Consider the following 13,631-nt stretch of genomic DNA (forward strand, 5'->3'; position numbering starts at 1 on the left):
GATTTTTTTTTTGTTCAGTTTATTTTCCTTGCTTCCTAGCACTATTTCAGTCCTTCCAAGATTTTGCGATTGCAGAAATGAATGCAAAATCAAGGAAACTTTGCAATATTCACAGGAGCTTGCAATTTTTCAAATTCTGCAGATTATCCACAGATTTGGGCCAAGACGGGCCATGTGGCGTCATCACAACGCACATTCAGCCAAAGCCCTCTTCGATTCACGTGCATCAAACATGAGTACAGCTAAAAGGTCTCATTTACCAACATAAAACTCTGTGAAAGACCGTGCATAACTATTTTGTGCAATTGCGATTTCACTTATTAAAATATTTTTCTGCAAAAAAAGCACAAAAACTCTTTTTTTGTTGTTGTTGTAAAAAGCCGCACTCAAATTCAGCATTTTTGGTTGCAACAATCACAAAAAATCTCCACGAAATCCTGGCTGGACTGCTGTTTGCTCATTATATATGACTAGATTTAGTCATATAACATAACAATACATTGGTCTTAAATTTGTGATGCAAATTCACTTATTGAAAACTTGTTTAATGCTTTAGGCTGTAACTATTGAGGATTAAAATTTCTATTTTACAAGATGGAACATCTCTTGATTGATTAGATTTGTTGATTTATTAAACTCTCATTAGCTTTAAAGTAATAAACATGCAGCAGTCATGTCACACTTGCTAGGACATCTAGCAACAACATTGCAGTTAACAATTATACATTCATAAGATGTGAAATTATTTTATGATGTTTTATTCAATCTCAAGTATTGTCATAACAGAGTCTTAACAGAGTGTTTATTGTGCATTACTACAACTATTAATTCAACTATTGGTGATTTTCAGTTAACATATATCCAGAGAAATAAAACATTTGGTCATGGGAAAATAATCACTCGTTATTTTTACTATAACAGCAAGACACACACTGATTTATTCCTTACTTATCAAACAGGCACATTATTGTCATCATGGACTTTTCGAATTAATTTATTTGCTCCTTTGATTCGCTTGAGAGAAGGCTGCCTAGGTAGGCAACAATTTTTTGCAAGGAGATAAAGTACTTCTCATTCAGTTGCCAGAATTAGAGTGTTCTTATCAGCACTTGCCTACCAGAGAGTAAGACATTTCAGGATTGAAGGCGAACCGTTTCTCTGTGTTCTTGCTTTGACGTGAAATAAATTAACTGTTGTGTTTTATGAGTATTGATCTCCTACACACTACTATAAAACACAGGAGTTAATCAGTTCGAGTTGAATTTAAGCTGCTAAGGTCGAGAGCCGTCTCAGCTATGAATTATTATTATTATTATTATTATTATTATTGCTACTATAGATCGTTATTATTAAACAGCAATAATAGTGTTAACTGCTAACACCTGATATCATCCCCTGCTTTGTATTCGTGTTATTGCTGTGTTTGCTTTATATTAGTGAAAAAAATTAGAAGGAGCTTTTTGTTAAAAAAAAATGTAATGAAATTAATTTCAAGCTTGCCTTAGAACAGAAGTCCTTACAAGCCCCGTTGTAATGTTTTCCTCTGTAGCAGATGGAGTGAAGATTTCAAGCAACCTGTTTTCTTAGCTTTGCTTCCTTTTTTTTCCCCCTTTCTCGATAGGAAGACAAACATTTCTCCTTCCAGACTTTTGGGAAGATTAAATTCAATTTGTCTTGCTCTGGCTGCGCGTGTGGGAGGCACAGAGGGGGAAAAAATAAAGGACTGAAGAATGAAAGAAACAATAGATAAACCGCAAGCAAGAAGTAATAAATAGTTTCAATATTGTTATTATTTCTACTTTATTTAAACAGTGAATGTACAGTATTTGATCACATTGTGTGGGTTTGTCTTTGGATGCTTTTGGCTTTGTTTCAATTTTGCATTTCTGTACTGCTTGGCCCTTAAAGGTCTCAGCTATAAGAAACAACCAGAGCTGACCTTTGACCTTTGTCTCTTTCATCTCCACCTTAAATCCTCCACCTCGAGTGGTTTGGCAGGAAAACAACTGCATTCACAAGGGTTTAAGCAAAGCTGTTCTTGTTTCTGGAATTATACCATACACATTTAAAAATGTATTTCTAATGATAGAATTTTGTTAAAATAGCTATAACTTATTTGAAAAGAATGAAAAAAGAAAAAAAAAACAACAGATTAAGTAAGAATTAAAAAATTTAAAGAAATAGATAAATAAAAAAAAAAGTAATCATTTAAGAAAATGGTTAAAACAGCATAAATAAAATAAAAGTAATAACAGGAGGAAGTTATTCAAACTGCTACACCGCTTTATTTTCTATTTTCTTGAATTCCACGTTCTAGTTTCAATGTTATCTTGTTGTAATCTTTAGAACTATTTCTTGTCTTGTTTCCTATTTTACTTATCCTTCTGGTCTGCTCATATTTTATCTCAATTCTAGTGTTTCATTTTGTTCTGTAATTCTTGGTCTCTTTTTTGTAGTAATTTTATAAGTAGTTATTTTAGGTTGTCACTACAACGTTTTTCCAAATTTATGGAGTTTTGCAGTAGTAGATCTAAATGTATATCTCTTGATATACGATCTAAAAGTTTTTAAAGTCATCTTCAATTTGTTGCTCAAGTTCATGGGCATTCTCTAGTGTTGACCATCTCAAAAGGTTTTTCCCCCAGTTTTAAGAAGACATTTTAAATTGCTGCCTAGTTTCAAAATTCAAAATAGTCAGCTTAAAACACAAAAAGATAAGTTTCACATTTGAAGAACTGACTCAAGTTTTTGGGCGCACGGTGGCTTAGTGGTTAGCATGTTCGCCTCACACCTCCAGGGTCGGGGGTTTGAGCCAGGATTCCCACCGTGGCCCTGTGTGTGTGGAGTTTGCATGTTCTCCCCGTGCTGCGGGGGTTTCCTCCGGGTACTCCTGTTTCCTCCCCCAGTCCAAAGACATGCATGGTAGGCTGATTGGCATGTCTAAAGTGTCCGTAGTGTATGAATGGGTGTGTGAGTGTGTATGTGATTGTGCCCTGCGATGGACTGGCACCCTGTCCAGGGTGTACCCTGCCTTGTGCCCCATGCTCTCTGGGATAGGCTCCAGGTTTCCCCGTGACCCTGAAAAGGATAAGCGGTGTAGAAGATGGATGGATGGACACAAGTTTTCAGTCATACTAAATTTAATGGGCTTTCCCTAATAGACATCAAAAAATAGACAATGTAAAGTAGTCAACCGACGTTGAGTTTTTAAATTTAGCTTAAATTTAGTCTCACCAGTTTTGAAGTAGCCATCTTAAATCTTTGCCCACTTTCAGAGCTTTCCTCTTATTTTGACGTAGTCTGCCTAAGTTTAATTTAAAATTTTGAAGAAGGCATCTCAAGCTTTTTTCAGATAGCTTTCACAACTTTTGATGTTGGTTAAATTTTTCTTTTCAAAATGAGGTTTTCCAGGTTTTTGACAGCAAGACATGTCTAATTTCAGATAACTCTTCTAAAGTTTGAATTCCTCTTACACACAAAAAGGGTAAATTCTGTGCCTCTAGTAGTCGTCCTTTTTATTTGCTTACTTTCATTGATGTTCTGTAGTTTTGAAGTCGTAATTTTCGGCCCAATTTCAGAGATGTCTTCCTTTTTTTTTTTTTTTTTAATAGCATACTTTTTTCTTTCAGAGAGCTCCCAAAGTTTTGAAGTTGGTTGATTTAAATTGGTAGCGTTGACCTGTTTTGAAGATAACATTAAATTTCAGTCCCTCAAACTTAGATACAAAAAGGTACATTTCTCAATTTAAAGACTTGCTTCAGTTTTGACTCACCCTATATTTTTTTTCAGAGGATTCTTCCAATTGTACGCTGTCTACCTTTTTATTTATTTATTTACTTACTTACCTACTAACTGCTTACTAATTACTTACTTACTTACCACTTATGTACTTACTGACTTACTTACCACTTACTTACCTAATTGTTGACCTATTTATCAGTTACTTACTGACTTACCTAATTACCTACTTGCTTACCTACGTACTGACTTACTTACTTGCATACGTACCACTTACTTACCTTCTTACTTTCATACTTACTGAATTACTTAATAGTTATTACCTGACTTTCTTACTACTGACTTACTTACCATTTATGTACTTACTGACTAACTTACCACTTACTTACCTACTTGCGGATTTACTTAACTACTTATTTACTCACCACTTACATGCTTACTTACCTACTTGCTGACTGATTTAACACTTAGTACCTGACTAACCTACCTACTTACTTTCTTACTTACCACTTACATATATATTCACTGACTTATCACTTATTTACCTATTTACTGACATATTTATCACTTACTTCCCTCCTTACTGACTTACAAATCACTCTTTACTTAGTGACTTACTTACCAATTACCCACTTTCTTACTTACTTACTTACTTACCAATAGCTTACTTACCTACATACTGACTTAATGACTCACTCACAATTATTTGCTTACATACTTCAGGGAGCTTACCAAATTTTAGAGTTCTGTCATTGAGTGTTCCAATTTATTTGTATTATTATTAGTATGTTTTTATTTATTTATTTATTTATTTATTTATTTATTTACTTACATACTTACCTAATTTCTTGAATTTTCATGTTTTTATGTCCCCATGTTAAATTGTTGACCAACTTGAGGAATCAAATCCAGTTTCAAGTGTTTATCTTACATCAGTGAGCACTAATCTTAAAGATTTACTAAATTTCCAAGAACTTTACAATAAACACACACACACACACACACACACACACACACACACACACACACCACAAACAAACGCCCACACGTCATATTAATAGTCATTTAAAGGTGTTAATGTGATAAGATTGTACTGTTTCATTACTGAATGTGTGCATAGAGGCCATGTGGCTGATAGCAGTGTTTACTGCATTTGTTTTTTTAGAGCAGGATTATGATTAAACGCTTGAGGACGGTTCAACAATGAATAAAACAACGCTAAACCTCACTCTGGGGTGGGGGTGAATCTTAATGAGGACACACAGCTCAGGCTTTATGCATGACTATATGTATGGTGGAACAGTTTGTGTGTGTGTGTGTGTGTGTGTGTGTGCAGTGCTAGGAGGCATCGGAGGTGATAAATGTTTGTGCACATTGATATGGCGCCCAGTTTGATGATGAAATAGTCGCCTGGTGGCAGAAATTACAAATGAAGTCCAGATTCATAACATGCACACTTTATAATAATCACACACACACACACACACACACACACACACACACACACACACACACACTGCTCACAGCATTTAAGCTATGTGGAGGAAAATGCTTAGTCAAGAAAATGAATTCTAATTGAATTTCTCACTAACAGTGTGATGCATGTGCTGCTGCAACCACGTCATTGTTCAAATGCTGCACTAAAAATAGCAGACTAGAGAAGTGTTATGAATTTACTCACCCATGTTAGCATTAGCTTAACTGTAGCGTACGCACTTATTCAACGATTTGTGGTAGATGAGCTGCTCTAGTAACTACAGCAAGTGTGTATCAAGATTATCATCATAACTCAAAAACGTGTTTAAGTTAACTTGTTTTTTATTCACATTTTACAAGAAAAGAGAAAGAAAGTACAATGCAGAAAAACTAATGATTAAAAAAAGAGAAAAGGATGAATTAAAGAAAGAAAGAAAAAAGAAGGAAGTAACAAAAAGAAATAACAAAAAAGGAGGGGAATATAAACGAAACAAACAAAGGAAGAAAATAGAATGAAGGAAATGAAGGAAAACGTAATAAACAATAATAGAATAATAGAAGGAAAGAAAGAAATTAAGAAAGAAAAGAGAGGAAGTACAATGAACAAAAACAAATGATGAAAATTGCAATTAAATTAGGAAAAAAAAGGATGAAATAAAGATTGAAAAGGAAGGAAGGACGCAATAAGCAAAAGAAAAAAGACAACAAAAAGAAATAACAAAAAGGAGGGGTAAAAAAGGAAACAAACAAAAGAAAAAAAAATAGAATGAAGGAAATGTAGGAAAAATAATAATGTAAACAATAATAGAATAATAGAAGGAAAGAAACAAGGAAGAAAGAACACAAACAAGGTTAAAAAAGAAAGAAAGAAAAGCAAAAGATAAAATTTGAAAAAGAACAAAAACAAATGAGAAATAATGAAGCGAAGAATACAAAGGGATGCAAAAAGAAAGAGAGAAAGAATGGAAAACTATTAAGAAAGGAAAACAGGGGACAAAAGAAAGAAAAATAGAATAATAAAAGAAAAGCATTAAATTAGGAAAAGAACTAAACATCTGAAAAAATGAGGAAAAGATAAGAAAGAAAGAAAGAAAGAAAGAAAGAAAGAAAAGATGTAGAAGAATGTAGAAAAGAAAAAGTCGAAAAAAAGACAGAATGAACACGCAAACAGTAAAGGAGGGTAAGGGTCATTTCTCAAAGAAATTTGAAAAAAGAAATAGAAAGGAAATAAATTAAGAAAATGATTAAAGAAAGACAGAAACAAACAAATAAAAAAGAACGAACAAAAACAAGGGAGGGAAAAAGGAACAAATAAAGGAAGATGAATAGAGCGCATAATGGAACATAACGCATATTTTAATAATGAACATTCTCCACTTTGGACCCATGAAACCTGGATCATTATTTTGTTTTTGTTACTTTAATAAGATGGAATTGAGCTGAATGTGTTTACATGCAGGTTTGTGTGTAACGACACACACGTGTACAACTGGGGGAATTTGCTGAGTGTAATGAGTCCTGTTTAAAAATGGAATGGAGAGAAAATGGATAGATTTGTGCATGTAAACTAATGAACAAGGAGATTTTCACACATCTGTGTGATTGATGGCAGAGCAAATGCTGAAGAACAACCTGTAGTGTGTAGTGTGCAGGACAAAACTGAAATGAAAGCATTATATATTATATACCACAATGTAATTCCTAATGTTGTCTTTACTTAAAAAAAATCAAGTAATCTTGACTAAACATTACTTAACATTTTGCATTTTGGACCCATAACTCAAAAATATAAGTTAGTTTAACTTATTTACCTACAAAATTACAAAATTAAGATCTCAAGAGTTATGAACTCAAAATGATGATTCATTAAATAGCTCACACTGGTCTTCCTTTGATGTGATTGGCCATGCAAGGAGATCTGCCTGGCAACAAGAGAACTAATGCACTGATTGGTAGATAATTATAAAAGGCGGTCCTCTTCGTCTCATCTGTTAGTTGCTGCTGAGACCGGAGTTTTTCACCGTGCGCCATTTTAAGTAAGTAAACTTATTATGTTGATATAAAATTATGTTGTGTGATTTTTAATAGTGAAATATGTTTGTTAAATTCCTAATGGTACATTTTATAGTAAAGGACAACACAGCCATAATTACAAATGTTTCCTGGTCGAACTTTGCTAACGTAGCCATTAATTAACAATATTTTTAAGGATGGTTTTGTGATGGTATGATAACTGAGATATCAAATGATGATTTATGTGATTTGAAGTATTTTATCATATAAGTTAATAAATTCAATCATAGTTTAATCATGTATTTCTGTGAGAAAGAATATGGCAGATGATGCTGAGACTTATAGGCCTAGCATTTTTCCCGGGCAAACTTTGCCAATGTCGCCATTAATTAATGAAATTTTCATGATTTTGTGAAGGTATGATTGAGAAATAAACTTATTTCATATTTTAACTTGTGAGCCGCAAACATTTCGTAAAGAATTAATCATGGGTTAATCTTGTGTTTTGAGAAAGAACATGGCAGTATAGCTGAGAACAATTAGTGATGTTTTATTGTCGGTGAAATCAGTCTGTCTTCACACTCGTCACCAGTAATTAACGATCTAGCGATTTAATAGCTAAATTTAGTTGATCTACCTTACAGCATGTTTGTCACTTTTTAAAGCCAGAGACCTTTATTTGCTGGTTTAGGCATATTTTTAATAAAGTTGTTTAATTATAATTAATTATAATGTAATTTCCTTTATCATGTTTTAGCTTTGACTTTGTTAACTTTAATATTTTCAATTGTTTTTATATTACAGGTGATATGAGACAAGAACATGTGGAAATATAAGCATTGCATTTTTAACTCTGAGAAAAGAGGGGAACTTCTCAAACATTATCGTTTGAAACATGGTGGTGTCAACATTTAATGTATTTCTTATCTTTCTCATATCAGTAATCTACTATGCATGATTTGATGATCTTAATTTAAATCAGCATTTACGTATATTCTCATAGAAATGCTGCAAACATATTGATAGTGAGTGGTTGTGGTATTACTGGAATTTCATGTTTTCACCCGTAAAGTCAGCCCAGCCAACTGAAATCCGAACCCTTGTGCTTCAAGGACTACCTGTCATACCTGGAGACGATGACTTTCCTTTCTTTAAGTCAGGTTTAGTAAGTGCATCTGTTCTTAACCTGTTTACCTGTGCTCACAGTAGTCTGAGCATTTGTCAGAGAATTATGTTGATTTTAAAGCAATAGTTCACCCAACAATGGAAATTTGCTGAGCATCTGCCTCAGGCCATCCAAAATATAGAGTGTCATGTATCAAGAAACTCTGGACTCCAGTTCCCATCAGCCACTGCACTGCACTACCTGTCACATGACCACCTGCACCTGATTCACGTTCGGTTAATGAGCACTTGTGTGTGTATATATAGTCATTGTCTGCACTGTTTCCCTGTCTTTTGTTGTCTTAGACTTTTGTTGTCTATGTCACAGTGTTTTGTTTCATGCCACGGTGTTATGCCAAGTTGTCTTCGTGTCTTTGTTTTGTTGTACGTTTGGTTAATAAATGTGATAATCTGCGTTTGCTTCTGCCTCAACCTCGATCTATGACAATAGGAGTTTGTTTCTTCATTGGAACAGATTTGGAGAAATTTAGCATTACATCACTAGAATGAGAGTTCAACCAGCTGATTAAAAAAAAAATCACAATAATCCAAAAGCAATCCACACGAATCCATCAAGGCATTTTAACTTTAAACCAGTGCCATTATAATGCTATAACGATAATAATGCTTTCTCCAGCAGAACAAGTCCATCCCCTGTTGTTCTCTCACATCAAAATCCATATGCAAATCTCACATTTTAGCTGGATGCAACAGTTTGAAGTTAAAATGTCTTGATTGATTACAAACATGCAGCTTTTTGCACAAGACGTTAATTGATGGACTGGAGTCATGTGGATTACATGTGGGTTGTTGTGATGTTTTTATCAGCTGTTTGGACTGATCCATTGGTAAGCAAGTTATGTACTGTAAAAGTTTTCCAAATCTGTCCACATGAAGAGACAAACTTATCTACTGTATACTTTAGACGGCCTGAGGGTGAGTGTATTTTCATTTTTGGTTGAACTATTCCTTTAATATAGAAACATGGCCAATTTTTTTTGTACAAGTCTTCAAATTAATAAACTTTATTTATACTGCATCCTTTTAAAAGTGTATACCAAGTGCTTTGCAGGATGGATGTATATTTGCATAAATTCACATGTATACTTGTCAATATAATTTTGCTTTGTACTAAATTTGGTAGTATGTATCTCATATTTTTCGTCAATACAATTGATTTGTGTTTTTGATAGATTTAGTGAGCATTCTGATAAACATGCATTGATGGTCAACCTTTGATGCATGATCACAATACTGTATTTATACTTGTTTCTTCACTAGGTGTCTGATCATCGCAACTCTATCCTTGATGTGCCAGTGGGGATCTTATTCGAGGGCACCGATCTTCAGCCCCCCAACTCCTTGCATTTGTCTTCCTCTATTGGGATAATACTTGAAGGCCAGGTGGTGATGGACAACATGCAGGACCTCTCGCAAGCAATGTGTCTTCTCTTTGGTCTTATTTATGCATTAGACCTGAATATCCCCAAATCACTCACAAACACGTTTGATTTCATACAGTGTGTACTGATGTCAATGGAGCAGAACACCCTCAAGCCTAAAGTACAGTCTTTGGCAAACCAGCTTTTTTATTTAAGAAAAATGTTTAGGTCTCATTGTTGCAGACTTTGAGTCAGAATTGTTACATTTACATGCTCAGTATCTATTAACATAATTGTGAGACCATTTTTTTTCTCAATTTACTCCATTATCCATTAACAAAGGATAAAAAGTATAATGTTTGAATTGAGTTATACCACTGTAGTGCACTAGTTAATGTAGGACATTGTTACTACCTGTACCGTGTGGTCGTGACCAAATTCCATTTCCATTACAGTAGGGTGTGTACTGTAATTTCATCAATATTGTGAATATTGGACAATAAAGACATTCAATATGATGTTTAGTATGTTTTATTTCAGTTTGGTATGCTTGCACAAAGCTTAAACAGTCATTAAATTAATAAAAACATAGTCAATTAGATTAAATTTTGTCATGTTTCAAAGGTAGATGCGGAAGCAACCGCAGAGTTTAAACGTTTTATTATATAAGCCAACAAAACACAAAAGATACTATGACAGATGCAAAACACTGTGGCAAGGACTAAACATAAACTAACTAGGACCAAAACACGGTAACATGGACAACTTTAGTCTAAGACAAATGTAAGACAAGGAAGCAGTGCAAACAGTGGCTATATATAGGCATGCTCATTAGTGAGTCAGGTGCAGGTGGTCATGTGACATTGATGTAGTACAGTGCAGTGGCTGATGGGAACTGAAGTCCAGAGTTCCTTCTTGATATATGACAAATTTATAATAATTTTTTTATTTCAATTGAATTTTCAAGTTGAGTTCACTTAAATATGTAAGTATACTTGAAATTAACACCAAGTTAAATGAACTTAATTGTTCAACTACACTATATAAACACCAAGTCTGGTGAACTTAACAATTTAAGTACAGTCTACATGAGTGCCAAGTTAAGTGAACTTAAATATACAGGTTTTGGGAGACCCCATTACTCAAGAACATTGAGGGAATGAGTTTACTCAATCAATTGAGTTCAGTCAACTTATTAGGGTTTTGAGTGTATATATTAAATAACTCTATATACACAATTACATAAACAAGGAACAGATGGAGAGAACAGCGCTTTTCTTTGTAATTCATTAAGTACACATTTTATACTCTACCAAACAGCAATGATACGTAAGGTGAAATTAAGAAGGAAAAGAAAGAAAGAAGGGAAGCAATGAGTAGGACAAAGAGATAATGAAACAAAAAGAAAGAAAGGTTGTCAGCATTCTGATGAGTAAGTTGGAACAGAGCTGCTGATTGGTCAGCTGCTGAAATACACATCACAGGAGAATAAGTAAAGAAAGATAGAAAGAAAGAAAGAAAGAAAGAAAGAAAGAGAAAGAAGAGTGGAGGGACCAAGGAATACAAAACCAAAAGAATAGAAATATAATGGGAAGAAGAAAGAAAATAGGAAGCAGTGAATAATGGAGAAATAAAGAAAAATAGTGAAAGAAAGAAAGAAAGAAAGAAAGGAGTGACCAAGAAAGACCAAAAGAAGAGAAATAGAAAAGGAAGGAAAGAAAGGGAAATGAGGAAACAGTAAATGAAGAACTAAAGAGAAATAAAGGAAAGAAATAGAGAGAATCAAGACAAAACAAAAGTTATGAAAGAAAGCTTGAACCAAAGGATGACAAGATAGAATAAAACAAAGGAAGAAAAATAGAATGAAGAAAAGAAAAAAAGAATAAAGAGGATAACAATGTGGGAAAGAAATAAAGGGCAAAAAGAGATAAATAAATATTTGTTTTGATTTAATAGCTTTTTAACATTGCTTGAATTGTATGTGCACTATATTCTTCACACTGCTGTCTGTCTGTTCATTTTGCAGCCTGCCAGCTACTCTGTCTGTCTGTCTGTCTGTCTGTCTTTTTTCTTCTATCTAGCTGTCTGTTGGTATACCTGTATGTCTCTCTATCTTCTGTCAGTCTACCTGTCTTCAACTGTCTATTTGTATGCATCTGCTTAACTGTATATTCAAGTTCTCTGTCTATAATGCTGCCCGTCTCTCTATCACCTTGCTATCAGACCAACTGTCTGTCTTTCTGTCTAGCTGTCTGTGTGTCTTTCTGTCTGTCCAGCTGTCTGCCTGTTCAAATGTCTGTCTGTCTGTCTTTAAAGTATTGATAATAAACAGAGCTACAGCTGATTATGTAATTGATGTGTGTGCACAAACACACACACACACACACACACACACACACACACACACATACAGTGTTGGGTTAACTTTATAGGACACTGTAACTTTGTATCGAGAGGACAGAAGTGTGTTCACCCTTTGCCCATCACCATAGCAACACCATCATCATGCGCCCTTGATCCGAAGCAGAAAGAGCTATTGAACCCAGCGACACACACACACACATACTCACACACGCATACACACACACCTTTCCACTCCACTTCCCTCACTCTCTCCCTACCAAGAGCCCTTTTTAATTCCATCAGCTCTCACACACTGAAACACTGTGCCTGTGGAATGCATGGATCTTATTGGTGGATAGAGGCATTTAGCTGCGTCTCCTTTCCATCAGAACTTCTGTTCACCTCGTATCACTTGACCCTAAATGGCCATGTTCATTGTGATGTTTATTTATACAATTAAATGAAGTTTGGTCCACACAGGCTTCCGTTGTGATGCGTGACATTGTTTCCTTAACAACAATTATAGCTAGATTTTCATTCATGAGGTAAAAATCTAATGCATTTGATAATTCCAAATAAAATGACATTGAAAATACATTGACACAACATCATTTTTTTTTTTACATACATTTCTAATAAAAGTATATATATATAATTAAAAAAAACAAACAAAAAAAAACATTTAAGGATTAAGTGCTTGGACCCATAATAGGCCAGCAGTTTTCCCAGGACTCATGGTTAGCATGTTTAAAATGATGTTTGCGTAACTTTGCTTCATAACAATCATGCAGTTATGACATTCAACAAGGTTCATATTTGGTCCAGTGTCAGTTCTAGACCTTAATACCTTAACCCTTTACTGCATGGTGTTGCCATATGGCGACAATTAATTTATCTCCAATTTTTTTGATAGGTAATAATACAAAAGTACTATTTTCCTATATGACTGGAAGAAGGGGGCTTTAACTTTGACATAACAAAAAAAGCCATGTCAGATGATCAGGAAGTTGTGTTTGCAGTACCTTTTCTGCAATCACATGGCATGGTGAAGGTCATCATCAGAGCGATCTCAAAATGTGATTCATTTTTTAATATTTAAGCAAAATTACTTAAAGGGAAAAAAATTAAACACTATGTGAGATAAGATAACATTTAATATTTGTCATTTAAACAAGTCTATATATTTTGAGTATTCCGTTAAATGGTAAAATGTTTTTGTTGCCATATGGCAACAACATGCAAACATAGAACTGTGGTATGCGCATTCATGAATTGAAACAGGTCTACATCGCAAAAAAGACACTAGGCATCTCTAATAGTATATTTACAGTTTTTCACATTCAACGTAAGAAAAACTGTTGTCATTTCAGACGTTTTGAAATTTCACCTTATTTTCTACATTTTATGTTTCAAGAGAAAGCGTTAAAAATTCAAGAGAAAGAATGAAAAAGATCACATATTTGGATCTAATTTTTTGTATGTATTTTGAGTGAGTAAATCCATCCAAATACTTTT

At 34.1% G+C, this 13,631-nt stretch overlaps 1 protein-coding gene across 1 annotated transcript in view; it reads left to right on the top strand.

The window, feature by feature from the left end:
- Window positions 1-8,058: 8,058 nt before the first annotated feature.
- LOC128602375 (uncharacterized) overlaps window positions 8,059-13,631 on the top strand; it is a 68,812-nt gene continuing 63,239 nt past the window's right edge. The window contains exons 1-3 of the mRNA XM_053616133.1: window positions 8,059-8,143; window positions 8,300-8,392; window positions 9,673-10,001. Of these exons, the coding sequence (XP_053472108.1) occupies window positions 8,123-8,143; window positions 8,300-8,392; window positions 9,673-10,001 (443 nt within the window). The 5' untranslated portion in view covers window positions 8,059-8,122. The remainder of the gene's footprint in view (window positions 8,144-8,299; window positions 8,393-9,672; window positions 10,002-13,631) is intronic.

Source organism: Ictalurus furcatus, chromosome 26 (assembly GCF_023375685.1).
Source record: "Ictalurus furcatus strain D&B chromosome 26, Billie_1.0, whole genome shotgun sequence".
NCBI classification, from domain to species: domain Eukaryota; kingdom Metazoa; phylum Chordata; class Actinopteri; order Siluriformes; family Ictaluridae; genus Ictalurus; species Ictalurus furcatus.